Raw genomic sequence first — 16,631 nt, forward strand, 5'->3', positions numbered from 1 at the left:
CACAAGGGGATAGAATTATGACTGCATGAGCAAGTGCAAATCTGCCATTTCCTAATTAGTGAATGACTGATGTTTTTTTCCCTCCCAATCTAAATACCTTTCCTGTGATAAAGGGGGTTTTTTCCCCTTTTTTTTGAAAAAGTGGTGTATTTAAAAACTTTGCTGTCAATCCCTCCATGAAAAAGATGCAAAATTCAATGTCCCTTCTTCCTTGCAATAAAAAGCTCCATCTCTTGTGTCTCATTTCTTTTGAATGCTGCATTGGAATGTTAAAGATTAAGGAAGTTAATTTGCTGTTTGTTTTCTGTATGGCATCTCGGCATTCATATTTTTTTGACAAATCTAATACTTTATCATGCTCTCTCTTAAATAAGGCATTAGGTCAGTTTAATCAAAAGAAATTTTTTTTAATATCATAACTTGTGATTTTTTCTGTTGGGGAAAAAAGAAAACCAATTTTGTTTAACCTGAAGCAAAGCAGGGAAGTGCTGGGACCACTCCTGCAGATTTGTCAGGCTTTTCCCTTCAGATGTACAAGTTGCTGGATTCCTGAAGCGAACAGTTTTGGCATACATGACCAATAAAACTTTCTAAATGCAGATGATTGGAGCTAATTAAAATTCTCAGGACAAAACCAGTTGTGATCCTAGGGAGCCTGGAAATTTCAGTTCTTGGAGAAATGGAACTTGCAGTAGTAGCGATGAGCGATCACATCAGGTTTGTGGTGATCCTCAGGATGATATCCATGGTGTTAATCACCAAAAAAATTTGGCTGGGCTAATTCACAAGAGCTAAATGCAGTTACCCCATAATCACTCTTGCCCTTTCTCTTTGAAAGCTTCTGGGGTACTGTCTGTTCATATGTTTCCCCTACTGTTATTACTCTCATTTCAGATTATTCCTTTTCTTCCTGTTTTTCTGAATAGCTCCCTGACCTCCTTAGGATTGCTCAGCTGGCACATGAGTAGCCGTCATTTGCATTTGAGCTTTAGAGTGTATAAGGCTCTCAAGTTATAGACTGAAATAAGAATGTGACTTGTTTGCACAAAGGAAGCAAAAGTCTATTTCTTGTTGTGGACTAGATTCAGAGGAAAAAGCTCCATTGTGACACAGGAGGAGAAAAACCCCCATGGAAGCCCTCTTCCTTTGCACCCCTTCCCCAGTCTCTTCAATGTTTTCATGCTGGGTGTTTGTTCCAGTTGAGTATTGCCAATGGCCAGGGCTCTGCACATTGTCCTTCAGTATTTGTGTCTTTCTGCTCTGTGTGATTTGTTTCTGTGCACAATGCCTTGCCCTGCACTCTCACTTTTGCTGACACAACTATTTTTGGAGCTGTACTATGACCTGTATCAGGGAAGCCATCCTGCTTTTTTTTTTTTAATGGATGGGGTGTGGGCGGAGGAAGGAGCCAGAGCTGGCGAGAACACCAAAACCCCACATTGCAGCCGCAGCGGTGTCTCCTCAAGTGGGGCCTGTGGCATTTCCTTTGAATGCAAGCTTTGAGCCTGTCCATGTGTCTTAAGCTGCTGTTGGGGGACTTATTAGAAGAACATGTCAGAATTTGGTTTTGTAGCTACCTTGTAAGGGCACAAACTTGGATACTTCAGTTAGCATCTGAATTTTTTACAGGAGCTTACAGCTTCATGATAATATGCCTCAGAACATAAGCAAGTGCAGCAAACAGCTCTGAATCATGTTGTCTTGACTTCAGCTCAGCTGAATAGGATACAAGTTAGTAGGGACTTTGGTGCAAAAGGCTTAAATTAAATCATCTTCCTACTCCCCACCCTCAACTGGGCCCACTACATTGTGACACATATTTTGCAAGACTGTGCCTAAATCAATGCTAAAAGCCATAGTTTTCATGCACCAGTGAAGTATGGATTTTTTTTTTTAAAGTTTGCTCTTGGAGCTTTGTTTTGGTTTCTTTTTTTTCTTTTAGCTTAGAGTGTAGGTACACCATGTGCTATGCTTTAACATACATTTTCCAAACTCTGTTCTATGCTTTTTGTTGTTTCAGCTGGATTTTATCTCCTATTAGCAAGCTCCAGCCAAGGTGAGGTGACTGACAATAGAAGGTTCATCTAAACATTAACAAATTAACTCAGGCGCGATGTGTGCTGGGCAAGGCCAGCAGCCTGAACCTTTGCTCAAGTGCAGCACATGACCCCAGTGCCCAGCCTGCACAGCCTGGGAGCTGTAAGCAGGTGCTTGCCAGTGCCCCTGCAGAGGAGAGGGTGAAAAATCATAGTCAACCCAAGGGCACCTCACAGAAGCTTTGGGGAGCACTGGCATGTGTAGTAAGGGTACAGAGAACAGAGCAAAGCTGAAGGGCTTGGAAGGCAAGGACAGTACTTTCAAGTATTTTGAAGGTCTTGCCTCAGAAAGAGCTCAGTGATTGGGGTACAACTTCCTTCAGCTATTGCAGAGGGGTGAAGAGCTGAATCATCTTGGCTGAGATCTGAGCTGTGATCCCACACATTTTAAGCTGGGCTACCAGTCTGCAAACTTACACACTTTCCATCAGATTGCACTGTCCTCTTGGTACATAGAGGATGTCAGTCATTTAGTCCAGTGGATGTTTCTGGTTGTTATACTGCTTGAAAGCTTGTACTAGAAACTAGTGGGACAATTCTTTCCTTTCGGTCATATCTCCCTTCTAAACTGTTTCTGTTAAACTTTGGAAACTGTGCTCCTTGTACAGCCATCTCACCTGGAAAACACACCACGGAACAAACAGAATTGCTGAACTCTCAGGGAATAGGCATTGCCCATGCTCATGTGGCAGCTCAGCATGTACTGTGTGCTGCCTACTCTCAGTTCAAAGTGGGGAAAAAAGCCAAAACCCCTGGACCTGTTAGTAATTCCATCAGTTGAGACTATGAGAGATAAAGCTTTTTTGTCTACTGAACATTGAGTGTGTTAGGGAGGAAAGGGCTGTACGGAAAAATTTTCACTTGGGTGATGGATGGAATACCCAAAAGTTGCCCGTTGCCCGTCTTTGGTGGCCAGGAGAAGAGCAACATCATTCCACTTTGCCTACAGGAAAATCCTGTAGGAATGCAAGTAAGAGATAAGTTTAAAAGAATAAAATCTCCCTGCTGTTCTCTGCTGCCTTTAAACACCACTCAGTTGCACAGAAATTTCATGTGGAAGTTGCAAGTGGTTTATGTTGCTATAAAATGTGATTTTTGAAAGGAAGTTAAAATCAGATAGATGAGGTGGAGTGGATGGTAAAAAAATACGTTTTTGCGGAATACTCGTACATGTTAAGATATTTCTATTGCTTGTATATAAAGCCTGGAAAGAAGCATGAATCACAGTAATCCATTTAGGAGATAGATAGATACATATACACAACCTATTACATCTTTTTTGTCCTCTTATTGCACTTACTAACTCTACTTGTCTCTTCAAATCATTAGATTAGCTAATACATTAGCCATTTTTACCAGAGATTACTCACGTTTTGCCACGTTTTCTTTCAGCAAGGTTGCACTGAGTCTTTTGGAGAGCTGAGTCCTTGTCTCTCCTTTCAGGTGTCTCGGCGTTGCTCGTTTCAGCCCAGTGAGCTCCTTGTGTCATGGTAGCGATCCCTGCGGCTGCAGCAAGCTGGACTCTGCTCCCTGTGGAGCCAGCAGCGCTGTCAGAAGAGCTGCTGCCCTCCTGCCAGCAGCTCCTTCAGGCCTGGGGTGAGCAAACTTTACCTGTAGAGCTGCCAGCTCCAGTAGGAGGGAGCTGGCCTGACTTATTGCTGCTGTCACTGGTCACATCCAGTTCAGAGCCCCGGTTGAGTTGTAAAACATAATTCTGTATGATTGCAAATGTGCTTCCAGCTTTGGGAAAAAAAGAGACTGTTCTGGAGGGACAAATATTTAACGTTTGTGTCCTGGCCTGTTTCCTCAGAATCTTAGGGCTAACCAAAAAAATGGGATTTCTTAAATCTAGATGTACAGTTTTTGTCACTGTTTTGTTTTCTAAGTCTCCTTTGGGAGGGAGATGGGGGTTACCAGCACTGTGCTGTCTCCTGAATAAATGGTGAGGTTTTTGCTAGGTTGAGAAGTTTCCATATGTATGTTTGCCTGTCTGTCTTCAGAGGCCAGTTTCCATCAGTCTTATTCCCATTTCCTAAATCAGCTGTATCCCCACATAATTTTTATCCTCCAGGCCTGCAAATGCAGTTTGAGCAGGATTCTCAGTTTTCTCTGTCTCACAAGACAGATGCACAGTCCCTCATTCTTGACCATTTTCTCATGCTGAGTACTTAAAACAACTGGTTTGGGTAAAGTTTTTCATTCAAAATTATTTGGGGTTGTTTTGTGTTGTAAAAATGTGTGCTAGTTTGAAAACAAACCAGTGGGAGGCATCAAGTCAGAATAACAATTTAATAGAAATTAAAGGAAAGGCAAAGAAAGTAAAAGAAAACACTGACAGAGTTAAGATACAACCTGAGTCCCTGTTAGGCGGGGTGGTGGTAGCAGTCCTCTGAAGTGGTGATCCTGTAGTAGAAGGGGTCTGCTCTTCCTTAGAAAGTCCAGTGGTGGCTGTGTAGCTTCTGTCCTCTGGAAATCCAGTGGAGAGAGTGTCTCTGGTGCTCAGAGTCCCAGATTATATCCACGATGGGATGCTTGGTTCCTCCCTCTGGGTGGAGCATCTCACAATAGGGTAATGAGTCATGAGGCCAAGTGTTGATTAGGCTCATTAACAGAAGATAGTCCGGAGGGAGTTATCTCTGAGTCATGCGGCAGGACAATGATGGGCCATTAACAGCAAGATAGTCTGGGGGGAGGAGGCAAGGAAACACTGCCCCTCCTGATTTCCACAGCTCATGAGGATGGTAATAGAATACACTGCAACCCAGGACAAAATGTCAACTCAAAGTGAGATGTTAGGGAGCTAACATTGCAAAACAAGCCTGAGTCTTACATTTTAGTTTTGTTGTGCTGGTAGGTGTAACAATTGCTATCAGATACCTCTGTTTGATTTAAATATTCATAATTTTAGGCAAATGTTTCAGTATTTTTTGCTGCCTTAGGGATATAGTAAATAAGTAATTTAAGGAGTACAAAGGCCAGGGAATAGACTCCTATTGATACTTGCATGGATATCAAATCAAGTTTCTGCCGTATTAGCAAAGCTTTATCTGAAAAACATTTACTTCTTACTCTGTCTTTAGAAGTATTACAAGGTTGTAAATAAATGGAGGGTGTGTGTCTTTCTAATATATGTGTAGTCTTTTGTTTTAAAGTTGTCCTCTTCATATGAATAATTAAATTGCTTTTGGCTGACTTACCTACCTGGGGAGGATGATCACAATGTAGAACTTTTCTTCTTGCATACCCAGGCACATTATCTGGAAAATGTGAAAATGCATTGGCTCCATTATACGTTTCTCTAAAATTACAGAACATGAAGTAAAGCCTTGGAAATGGCTCTACAAAAGATGTAAGTTCAATTTTATTTCTTTGTATCAAGTGATTGTTAAGGATCTTAATGTAGCTACATTTGTATGTCTCCAGTGTAAATACTTGACTAACAATTCAGCCTGTAAGTGACTCTAGGGTAAAGTTTAGTATAAGAGCATTTTCCATGATCATCAGTGTTACTGTAAATAATTCTAATTTGCCAATTTTTATTTCTGTTTAACCAAAATAAGAGTCTGTTTTTATGTTACTTTTTAAAATTATGTAGCATATACTCTTCACAATAGCTTTACAAGGTTGCTCATGATTATTAAGAGTTTTTGTTTGTTGTGTGGTATTCCTCATTTTTCCTGCTATCAAAACCTGTGTATCGGTAGGTTTCATTCTCACAGGCTTGTCCTCTTTTTCTCTGGTGGCCGTGCATTGCTCCAGGTACAGCACAAGTGGCGATTTTGCCTTTTCCAAATGTGTTACTGGGTTTTGTTGGTCAAAATACTGTCCTGATAACAGCCCATCTAGAATGTTTGACAACATGAATTAATTTCTGGAAGAGACTTCCTGAGGTAGCAAAGGGAGTCAGGAGCAGTTCAAATTGGAAAATGGAGAACAAACCCCTGGACGTCATTGACAATGTTAATGCTCATGTCTAGAAAGTATAAAAAATTGTAGAAAATTGTTTTCCAATAGAATTTACACTCCTGAAGTCGTGAGCTTTCTCTGAAAATCTGCTTCCCTCTCTGATCTTGGTTATCTTTCTCACCAATCTAGTGGTTTAAAGCAAGACCTGTGTTCTTATGGAATTATGTATGTGTCTGTGTGTAAAAATAAATGCGCTGTAACTGTACAGCTTCCATAATATGGAGGAATTAACCTGGAATAAAAACACTTCAAAAAAGAATTATGGGGGGAATTAAACTATTAGACACATTTGCAACATGAGGACAGAAGTCAGTGTAGCCCTTTGGATTTCTTTCAGCTGTGTTTTAGATAACTTTGTTTTGCTTCTGCAGAGACCTAATCTTGCAAGGCTAGAACTTTTATGCAGAGCAGCTGGAAGTAGTTAAAATATTGGAACCACTGCTGATTTGGTTGCATCTTCCAACATGACCAATCCTCAGTAAGTACCATGTGATACAACTTACTTTAAATGAAAGGGAACAGGCTGCTACTTGGAGAAGAATGATGTTGTGACTTCAGGAGGGTTTTGTATTTGTCTAAAGAGCGTGAATTAACAGAAAATAAGTTAATGATGCTGTAAACATGCCTGATGTGTTACGAACAGCAGTGGCTGAAAACTAGAATGTTATGTTACTTTTAGATCTGTTTATCTTTTTCCTGCCACCAAAGCTGTCTGCCAGCACAAGTCTGTTTTTCTTTTCAATCAAATCAGAATATATCTGTCATTTAGTCTGTCTAAGAATACAGAAACTCAATACTGTTTGGGGAGGGAATGTTGCACCAACTAATTTCCTTTTTCCTTTATGATACTGGAAATTTCATCATTGTGTGCTCTTTCATGCAAAACTGAACAGCTTGGACTTAAAAAGGTAAATGCCCACAGGATAGCACTAAAGGTGAAAATCAAAATTCTTACTAAAATTAGCTTTTACCTCTGGATTTCTGATTTCAGATTGTTTACACAGGAATACGGTTCTGTTGGAAATTAAAAAATCTCATTACTTTCCATTATTAGTTACACATGAATAAAATAAAAGCTTTTAAGTTGTTCAAATAGTACTTCCATTTAGCTCCTTTTTCTGCCACAGTATGACACAGCTGCAGTCTTTGCCTGCCAAATACTCTACATATAACAGCATTTTACTTTTTTGGGTAATTCTGGCAGCAGTTAATTCATTTTAATTCAAGAGTAATGTCTTCCATCTGGAAGAATTAGTCTAATGGTGAGATTGACCAATGGAAACTTTCAACATAGAATTTTAGTTCCTTCACCCACATCCTTAAATTATATCGTTATACAAGACACACCAGTTAAGTGGTCTTCTAAAGTATTATCTTATTTTCTGGGGGAGAAAAAGGAACTACTAATCAGGTTTCTTAAATTGCTGGAAGATTTTAATAAGCTTTAAAAGAAAATCACCAATGCAATTTTTGCAGTCAAATAGCACAGGCTTCTAAGAACTTTTTAACTATATCCCTATGGAAAAAGAGTATCTTCACACCTGCTGTTGAAAACCTCTGACTGTAGTCTGAGATTTCTTCCCAAGTTACCAGGCTCCCCCTGGAAGAAAGCTGGAGAAGTTTGTGCTTGCACCTATTTGGAATCAAACAGGGCAAGCAGCTTTGCTGGGTGCTGCAAAGATCAGCCCTTGACATGCAAGCGGTGTCCTACAGCCAAGTCATCCTGTGCATGCACTTAGTAATGGTAGTGGATAATGTTCCTACAGAAGTAGTATCTTGTTCTAAGTGTGGGAGACATACACATTGTCAGACTGGTTTTCCCTGCTTGGAGTTTCCATTAGTGTTAGTGGGCTGCTGTAAGAATACATGATCAGATTTAGAAGCTGTACATAAGGTTAGTTAAGATAATCTTTATGGAGGAGGCCGTACTTCTTCTGAATCATTGTTCCCTTTCAGAACTATTTTGAAATAATGTGTAACAGAATGATCCTTTTTGGGTGAGTGTAACAAAGCTGCCATCCATCAAAACTATTTGAATCAGTATTCAAATCTACAGTGGAAGAGGGGTCAAACTGCCTCAATTAACAGTTGATTTGTGTATAATTAATAAGTCTAGCTGTTCATTGCTCACTGATCTAATTTACCAAGCAGTGAGTCTTTAGTTGGCATAGTTACATGCTTTCTTTCTGTTTTGCACAAATGTTTTCCTTTTGGGTTCATGTATCTTTTCTGTATTTGTTTATAACACAGCCGTTTATATTTAGTGCTTTTGAAGCAGATTCAGCGGAGTGAAGTGTTCTCCTTTGTGAGGTGTCTGTTGATCACAGTGAAATTGACTAAAGTTTGGAGAGATTTGATCTGTCTCTTTAAAGACAACACCTCCCTCAATGATCTCCTAGAGGCCTTTTAAGTTGCAGGCTCTTTGGAATTCTATGAAATTCTTGTCTCTAACTTACTTTTACTTGCTTGCTCATTTATATTTCTTTATGTGTATATGTGTGTTTATTACGTTTTCAGGCCTACAATTGAAGGCAGGGTTTCGGAAGTAGAGATCATTTCCCAACAAGTGGAAGAAGAGACCAAAAGCATTGCTCCTGTGCAGCTTGTTAATTTTGCTTATCGAGATCTACCTTTAGCTGCACTTGATCTGTCTGTGGCTGGGTCCCAGCTTTTGTCAAATTTGGATGAGGAGTACCAAAGAGAAGGGTAAGTACAAAGGGCAGATTTTTGTTGTGTAGTTTTAGATTACAGAAATTTCATGGCCTGTAAAACAGGAAATCTTGAGCTGGAGAAGTGTAGCCAGTTGTCCTCAAACTCTATGTAAAATCATTGTCACAGGATGGAAGTGACCTTTTCTAATATCGCTAATCTGGGCTGCTTTATGGCTGTTTATCATTTTAAGTAGTTCATAGCTACTGTTTGACCACACTACTATAGTACTGTTTGACCTGGAAGCTTTATCTCAGGAAAAACTAGATGAAACACCCTACCCTGTCAGACAAGCAGAATGGTCTGGTGAAAGCTCCTTGAGAAAGGTGTTTCAGGATGACGAGAGTTGACTGCCGTGATTCTTGTACACAGCTGTACATCTCCTGACTGAGAGATAATATCTAGTACTGCTGATTCCAGGACAGACAGAGTACGTGTCAGCCAGTAATTTGAATTGTGTCATTTGCTTATGTGAGAATGTTGTCTTTGATAATGTACACAGTATAGGCATACTGCTCCTGTTTTTGTAGAACGGTGGTTCCAGGTTTACTGGAATAAAAGATCTTAATTAGTTCATAGCATTTGCCCAAACATAGCCCAGTATCAGATTATGTAGCATTGTTGTCCTACAGGACATTAGAAGTTATCCTTATGCCTTGTTCAGGCTTGAAGTGGCTGTAGGTGGACTGCTGTACTAAATTCTTCATGAAAGATTTGGGTCAACTGGAGAGAATCCAGAGGAAGACAGTGAGAAAACCTGCCGTGGAGTGCTGATTGAAATAACTGTGTTTCACATGGAGAAGAGACTTTGAGGGGAGCTTCTAAGAGACTTCTGTAAGGAAGGGAGCAGCCTGTTATTGATCTCCATGATGTTTAGGACAAGAACTAAAAAGCTTGAATTGCAGCAGAGAATAGTAAGGGCAGCAAAGTGCTGGGGTAGACTGCTGGTATTTGTGGGAAGGAGGGGGATAGAGGTACAATTGCGGGATGTCTTCAAGAAGATGCATTTGTCAGGAATGATAACACTGTATTTAACATCCCTTGGGACAGAGATGAGGTGAGTGGTGGTGCCTGCCCTCCTGATTCTGTGACTGCTGTTCCTGTGTGTCACACTGAACACAATAAGGTCCAGTGAGAGCACTTCCCAATAAGCCATATAGAATGCTCACTGCTGAAGACTTTAAAAGACTTTAGATAAGCCTCCATTTATTAACAGCTCAATGTGTTTTAACCTGTGCTCTGTAATCAGCAGCGACCTGCTTGATCTCAGCTCAGCAGGTATTCTGTGTGGTAGTCAGGAAGCAAGATGTGGGGAAGGCTCTTGCCTTTAATTTCTTTCCAAATTGGACTTTATGAGACTTCTCCAAAAAGTTGTTACTCCAAACAAGGGGAAATACATTTCGAGTAGGTTATATAAGTATGGTACAACTGTAACATAAAATACCCTGCATAGCAAAAGAGGCACTTGAAAATTAATTTGAGTATGCAGGTGTAACCCTCAGGCTATTTTGGTGCTGAGTCAGTACCAGTTTAGTTCAAATATGCATTTTTATAGATTTTTATGATCTGAAACTCAATTCTTCACTGTGCCGAAGGGCACAGATCTCTAACTGTAACCCTTTGAACAGCTTTGCAGTCTTAAGCGTGGAAATAGGCTTGTCATTCTTTTCTTCAGCAGAGATCTCTTCCTTCACACAGACTTCTTTTGTGGCTTTGTCAGTCTAAATGGAAATAAGCAGGTGCCATCCAGACCTCCCAACTATAGAGTAAATGCTCTGAAGTATGTTCAAAGCTTAAGTTTGGGCGTCCCAATGCATTTTGGCTGAGTATGTTCGGCCACCTTGTGGGAATGGTGGCTTCTTCCTTTCAGAAGCATTCACTGCAGCTGATGCCATGAGAAATTTAGGAGCAGAGCTGGGCTTCAGAAGCCCAGCAGCAGAGGTAAAATACTATCCCTGTGCCACCTCCTGGTTTGGTTGGGAATATGTCTAGTTTTATGAATGTGCTGTAGTTTCTTTCCCATGGCCTTGTTAGTTGTGACTGGCTTCAATCAGAGTGAGAAGGAGGTAGGGTGGGTCAGATCAGTTTGATACAGCAGCTGGCAGCCACATCTCCCTTATGTTCAAAGAGAGGGATGTGAGGAGGGCAGCACAAGAGGTGGCAGAAAATGTCAAAATCCCTGTAGTTTCTGCCAGCATCCATCTTTGTAACTGAGGCTCTGTTACCCCAGTGCCGCTGTACAGAGTGCAGGTGGAGATACCAGAAGATATTGCTGATGCTAGAGAGTATAAAAGATTCCCTTCCCTGGAAGTCTGCCTTTTGTTGCAGACTCCATGTGTTCCTTTCTATATGCATTTCCCAGAGAATTTCAGGGAAGGTGCCGACCTGCATGTATTCTGTGTGGCTCTGTTCTAGATCTGCAGCTGATCTGGCCAAGCTGTAGTCATTCTAATTGCAAGGCTCTGGCACATCCCTGTGCTTGGACAAGACTGGGTAGTTGTTACAAGCTACATCTATCCATGACCTTGTTGGACAGCATAATTGTCCACAGTCACTAGTTCCTGGTTACTCTGGGCATTTACCAGTAAGTCTTCATTTCCTTCCATGGAGCAGCAAGAGAGACATCAGACTAGAGACGAACGAGAGCACAGGAAAGGAGTCTTCTGATTTAGCGGTTTAGTTGTGTGTACCTCAAGGTGCACACAAAGTTCTCCTCTATCTTTCCTTCTTAAAGGCTAAAAGGTGTTCAGGGTCCAGGCACAATTGTCACCTGATTGCTACCTAGGGGAGCTTTTTGTTTCATCTGAGGGAATGTTTCTCTTAATAAAGCCGATATTAATAGGCAGTCAGGAGTAGGTGGGTCATAACCCTCTTTGTGTGCCTGGAAACTGTGAGATGGCATCACACTAGCTACCCCTCCCACAGGACAAGAAAAAAGGAAAAAGAAAATTTTGGTGTGCTTTAACTTGTTAGACAGACCATACGTAAGCTGGCATTCCTATGGCCATAATACGGGAATAAAAGTCTTACTTTGTGCAGTTTGATAGGTCTTTGCTTTTTTGGATCAAATTCTCATGGCAGTCAGTTCCTGTCAGTTGGTGTTGTTGAAGGAATTTTGTGGACAGTTTGAGCTGGTTTTGTCAGAAATTTAGATAACAATGCTGATCACTGTGCTAAGCAACAAAGAAAGGACTTCAGATTAGAGGCACATTAAGCCTGTCCCTGATGGCCACCTGTAAGTAGTGAAAGGGTAATCAGGCAAGAAAAACCGTTCTGCTCTACCTGAAACCCTCAAACAAAACACAAAATGTGTTGTCCTGAATTTACTGGGGAGGCTGTGACTGCACTGAACTCAGTTTGCAGGAAAAGAGTATGCCAACATTTCTTTAAGGAGACTAATCACTCAGAAAGGTGAGATGATTTTTAAATGTTAACGTTGCTTTAAATGCCACTCTTAATTTTTTTTTTCCAGTCGAGTATTCTGTTTTTCAAAAAATAGTTTCTCTTTAGTGCTTTTTTTGCATCAAGTCCAATAAAAGTGATGGAGAATAGCAGAAAAATTGACAACATGCAGAAAGTAATACATGGATAGGGAAAAGCTCTCCTTTCTATATTTTCTGTAAGTTCTAGTTAGGAGGTATCAATCACAATAAATTATTTAAAAATTTACAGATAATTACACTACAGACTATATATTTGTGTGTGTGCAGATAGACAATGAGCCTCTCTCTTGATAAAGATCTGTATTTATTGGGGGTTGAGAAACAAGGGGGGAAGAGATATACACCAACTTTTAAATTATTTGTTGTATTTGTTTTAAATTGCTGCTCTTGAGTTTTAATGTTAAACATCTGAAACATGAAGATGCTTTCAAATACTGTGTTTTACATCAAAAGCTGTAAAGTTTGTGAGTTCACACAGTTAATGTGATTCATTTGACATTAGCTGTAAATAGTCACGCTGTTGTAATTTAATAATTTATGATCATCTGTTCATAGCCTTAGATTTGTTTGGTCACAGCTAGAAAGGGCATTAAATAGTGGGAATATCTGAAAAAAGAAAACCATAAGGAGAGAGAGAGAGAGAGAGAAAAGAAAGGAAACCAAAACTGAACGGAGATTTACAGAGATGCAGAAATTAACACAGAGAAGAGTTGTGAGTTCACATTTTAAACTGGTTGCAAGACCTTGCTGGTGACCTGGTTGCAAGACCATCCTGGGAAAGAAAGATGTCTGTTCCTTCAGTCTGTCTTCTGTAATTGTACTAAGTAGTAGATGCCATTGTTTTGGTTTTCATATTCATCTTTCAGATATTACTTGGATCTTTTTGAGGTATTTTACTTGTGCTCTCTACAGAGCTTAAAGGTGCTTTATCTAAAGGAACTTCACTAGATCAATTGCTCACATTTTTCTTGTTTTCTGCTTTTCTTGTCTTTATCTGCTGGCATAATTAAAAATAGTCCCTTTTCTGAAAAGTTTTGTGCACCTCATGCAGATCCTGGGTGCATGGTGAATAATGAGGTCCAAATCCAAGACAAAGTGCAAAGGTTTTGGAGGGCACAACTATTTCATGTAGCAAGCAAGCTCCTTGCATTTACAAAAGTGACTTGTAATTTAGTTTTAGCTGCCAGTTATAGTCTGAATCCAGAAAGATGGTGTAAAATCCGAACATGAGGATGCAGTGAATGAGACTGTAGTGCTGATGTGTTCTTTGTGCAGTACTATATCACTGCTATCTCGGTGCTGTGGTCCAAACAGACCCGCACTGCAGCAGAAAAGGAGCATTCAGCTCAACAGAACCTGTGAGGTGCCCAGCTCTTCAGCAGAGAAAACATGAAATTTTGGGCTATGTTACAGGGGTATTCAGTGATATAGAAATTTCTGTTTCTGTACACAGCCTTTTAAGTGTTTCATTTTGTGAATTTTGTTTCCCAGAATAACTCATTACTGTGTTTATCCCAGTACCTAAGTGCTTTGAGTGTGTCCCTCCTATGTCTTTTATCAATTGGTAGAGAGAGCAGTACTGTTAAGTAAGACAAAGAATTAATTTTCTAGCTCAGTGATTTTAAGACTTTTTTGGTTTGGAGATATTTCTGTATTTTTCCAAGAGAACTTGCTTTTCCCAGGTAATTTTTGTGGGTAGAAATGTAGCAATTGTAGCCCACAGATCACTGTTTGCAGAGCTCTTTACTGGAGACTGGAAATTACATGGGTCTAATTTGTCTGGCTTGACACTGGAATTAATTGTCTAAATTGGGGAAGATATGGTTTGGGGGCAAAATTTGAAATATGGGTAAGCAATGGGACAAAGGGGAAATGTGGAAAAGAGGAATATTTGTCTGGAAGGCAGGTCTGTAAAAAAAATCAGCTAAATGCTGAGCAGCAATCTAAAAGCAAATCAGATCTTAGGATTGCTTGGGAAAAGGAGCAGAGAATATAAGAGAGGTGTTGTGCTGTTGTGCCTCTCTATATATCCAGGCTTTGCCCACGTCTTGAACACAAGTGCAGTTCTGCTCCCTGTCAAAAAGGATATGGTAGATATAAAAGAACTGGAAAAGAATCAAAGGAAAACAGTGATCAAAGATGTGCTACAACTTCCATTGGAGATTACTATGTAAACTAGAACTCTGCACTCTGGAAAAGAAGGCTGACTGCGATTTGATTGATATTACAAAGTCTGTGACACAGAGAGGTTAAAACAGGTTTGACACCCACACATCCCCTCCAAATACAGTCTCTAAGGTACCTTAATAGATTAAGGCCCCGTTCCAAAGAAACAAAAAGAGTTTGCTCTTGGCACAGAGGGCAGTAGATGCTTGAAGATACTTTCTGAAGGATGTGTGGCTGAGAGTAGCTTATCCCCCCAATGGGAGGTTGGACGGGTTTGTGGAAGCGAAATTCATTGAAGGTTACTACGTACAATGTGAGAAAACACGTGTCTCAGGAAGTGACCAAATGGAAAAGAACTGGATGTTGTGAAAATATTAAGGGGAAGGATTTATATGTTTGCTATGTTCTTAGTCATCTTGAGACATATGCTCATGACTGCTGTTGGAGACAGGTTGCCAAGCCTTTGTTCAGTGTGTTCTGGTATGGCTGCTCTTATGTTTCTTAAAGAGAGTTTTTGAGGCTGACGTTAATATTTCACTAAAGATCTTAACATAAAAAGGAAAAACCTAATAAGCAATTTTCTAGTGTGAGGAGTAGAAGGCCAGGTAATCACAGGATGTCTGTGAGCAAAGGGTGTAATATACACCTATAAAGAAAGCACAAATGATCCTAGAAAGCTTCAAGTACTTCAAATAGAGCTGGGAAGCATTCATGTAATTAATTAAACCTATTCCAAAATATTATCTATGGCTCCAGTTGTCTGTATTCACATGCAGAAGAGGCTGCTAGGATAGTTACAGAAACTGGGTCTGTTCTACAAAAAGGATGGGCTTTAATAAAATTATAGAAGTGGCTGCTGTGTATATTATACTGTGTATAATATACTGTATATTATACTGTGTATAATGCATCGTGGACAAAATGCCAATTAGGGCAAAGACCTAATCAAGCTCAAGAATAATATTGGCACAAGAATGAGTGTGTATAAACTGGCCATGGGTGAGTTTAGGAAGAAAAAAGAGGGGAATATCTCTTGCCATTTGAGCAGCAGAGTTTTGCAGGAGTCTTCCAAGAAATGCCATGGGGCTTAAAATAGTGCAAGTTTTAGTGGGGGAGAAGATGAGAGTCTTCTCAATAGTTAAAGTTCTGTAGTTAAACCAAACTTGTAGAAGTCCAGAAAAGAGGTGCAGAGCTCTGTTTGTTCCTTGGAGTTGGCTGCTCAAGGCCTCCAGCTGCTCTCTGAAGCCTGCTGTGAGGCTCTGCTGTGTTGTCTCAGCCAGATTTTGTATTGTTATTTAGCCTGTGTTCCTGTCACTTCCTGACCATGGCCTTTCTGCTCCTTCAGATAGCAATTTGGATCTCATCCATCCTTCTGTTTTCTGATCATCACCATCTTGTGAGGTGCAAACACTTGCTGTGTAGCCAAAAGAAAGAAAAAAAAGACAGGGTAAGGTATAATGCAGATTTTGGGGTATTTGTTTACAAGACCAGAAAATAGAAACAGTGACAGCTGTTAACAGCTTGAAAAAACTGTTTGTAGTGATTCCTTACCAGATAAATATGTTCAACCCTTCCCAGTTTCGCCTTATGTTCTTTTCTTTCCAAGCTGTTTATTAGTAAGACTAACAGGATGATGACAGATTGGTTTTGCACAAAGCCATGTGTGAAAGTATCTTTAAAAAGAATTACCCCTCGTAAAATTCCACTAAATATATTTTAATGTCTCAGAACAAAACCTTACAGCCCAATGTCACCAGCAATTTAAAAATTCCTATGCTAGTACGTTTATTCATCCAGGCGTTGCAAGAAAGGTAAATGATATTCCTGTTGTAGAGACAAAGTAGCTGAAATACCTGATGAACCTGTTTGAAGTCATGCAGGAAAGTTTTCTGAAGTCAAACTTGTCTGTGAGTTCAAGCAAACACAGTCAGGACACCAATAGAATGTGTACTTAATCTCTGAACAAAATAGGGGACTTTTTTACTAGTTTGTGGGGTTTTGGTTATTTGGTTTTTTGTTTGGTTTAGGGTCTTTTGTCTGAAGTGAGGGGAAAAAGGTCTTTTACTTGTCTATGGTTAGTATGAAATCTCTTCATGAATTTATGAGCTGTGTAAGTTATATTTTGGTTTGTTGGGCTTTTTGAAAATTCTGTGTAGCTGACTTTCTAATCTAAGCTTAAAATTTTAAGTGTAGCTTTGCAGTGTCACAGGTGAAATGGCCAGAATTTGGAAGGTAAGTTTAAATGCACACC

General features: G+C 40.0%; 1 protein-coding gene across 6 annotated transcripts in view; it reads left to right on the plus strand.

Moving 5' to 3' along the window:
• TMEM266 (transmembrane protein 266) overlaps positions 1 to 16,631 on the plus strand; it is an 84,192-nt gene that overhangs the window by 21,398 nt on the left and 46,163 nt on the right. For 3 of the 6 annotated variants that reach the window (XM_069025722.1, XM_069025726.1, XM_069025727.1), the window contains exons 1-4: positions 3,605 to 3,692; positions 5,345 to 5,445; positions 6,434 to 6,540; positions 8,580 to 8,768. In XM_069025722.1, the coding sequence (XP_068881823.1) occupies positions 6,527 to 6,540; positions 8,580 to 8,768 (203 nt within the window). In that variant the 5' untranslated portion in view covers positions 3,605 to 3,692; positions 5,345 to 5,445; positions 6,434 to 6,526. Of the gene's footprint in view, positions 1 to 3,604; positions 3,693 to 4,869; positions 4,947 to 5,344; positions 5,446 to 6,410; positions 6,541 to 8,579; positions 8,769 to 16,631 lie in introns of those variants that run through there. The other 3 variants (XM_069025724.1, XM_069025725.1, XM_069025723.1) reach the window with 3 other exon arrangements.

The sequence above is a fragment of the Aphelocoma coerulescens genome, chromosome 10 (genome assembly GCF_041296385.1).
Source record: "Aphelocoma coerulescens isolate FSJ_1873_10779 chromosome 10, UR_Acoe_1.0, whole genome shotgun sequence".
NCBI classification, from domain to species: domain Eukaryota; kingdom Metazoa; phylum Chordata; class Aves; order Passeriformes; family Corvidae; genus Aphelocoma; species Aphelocoma coerulescens.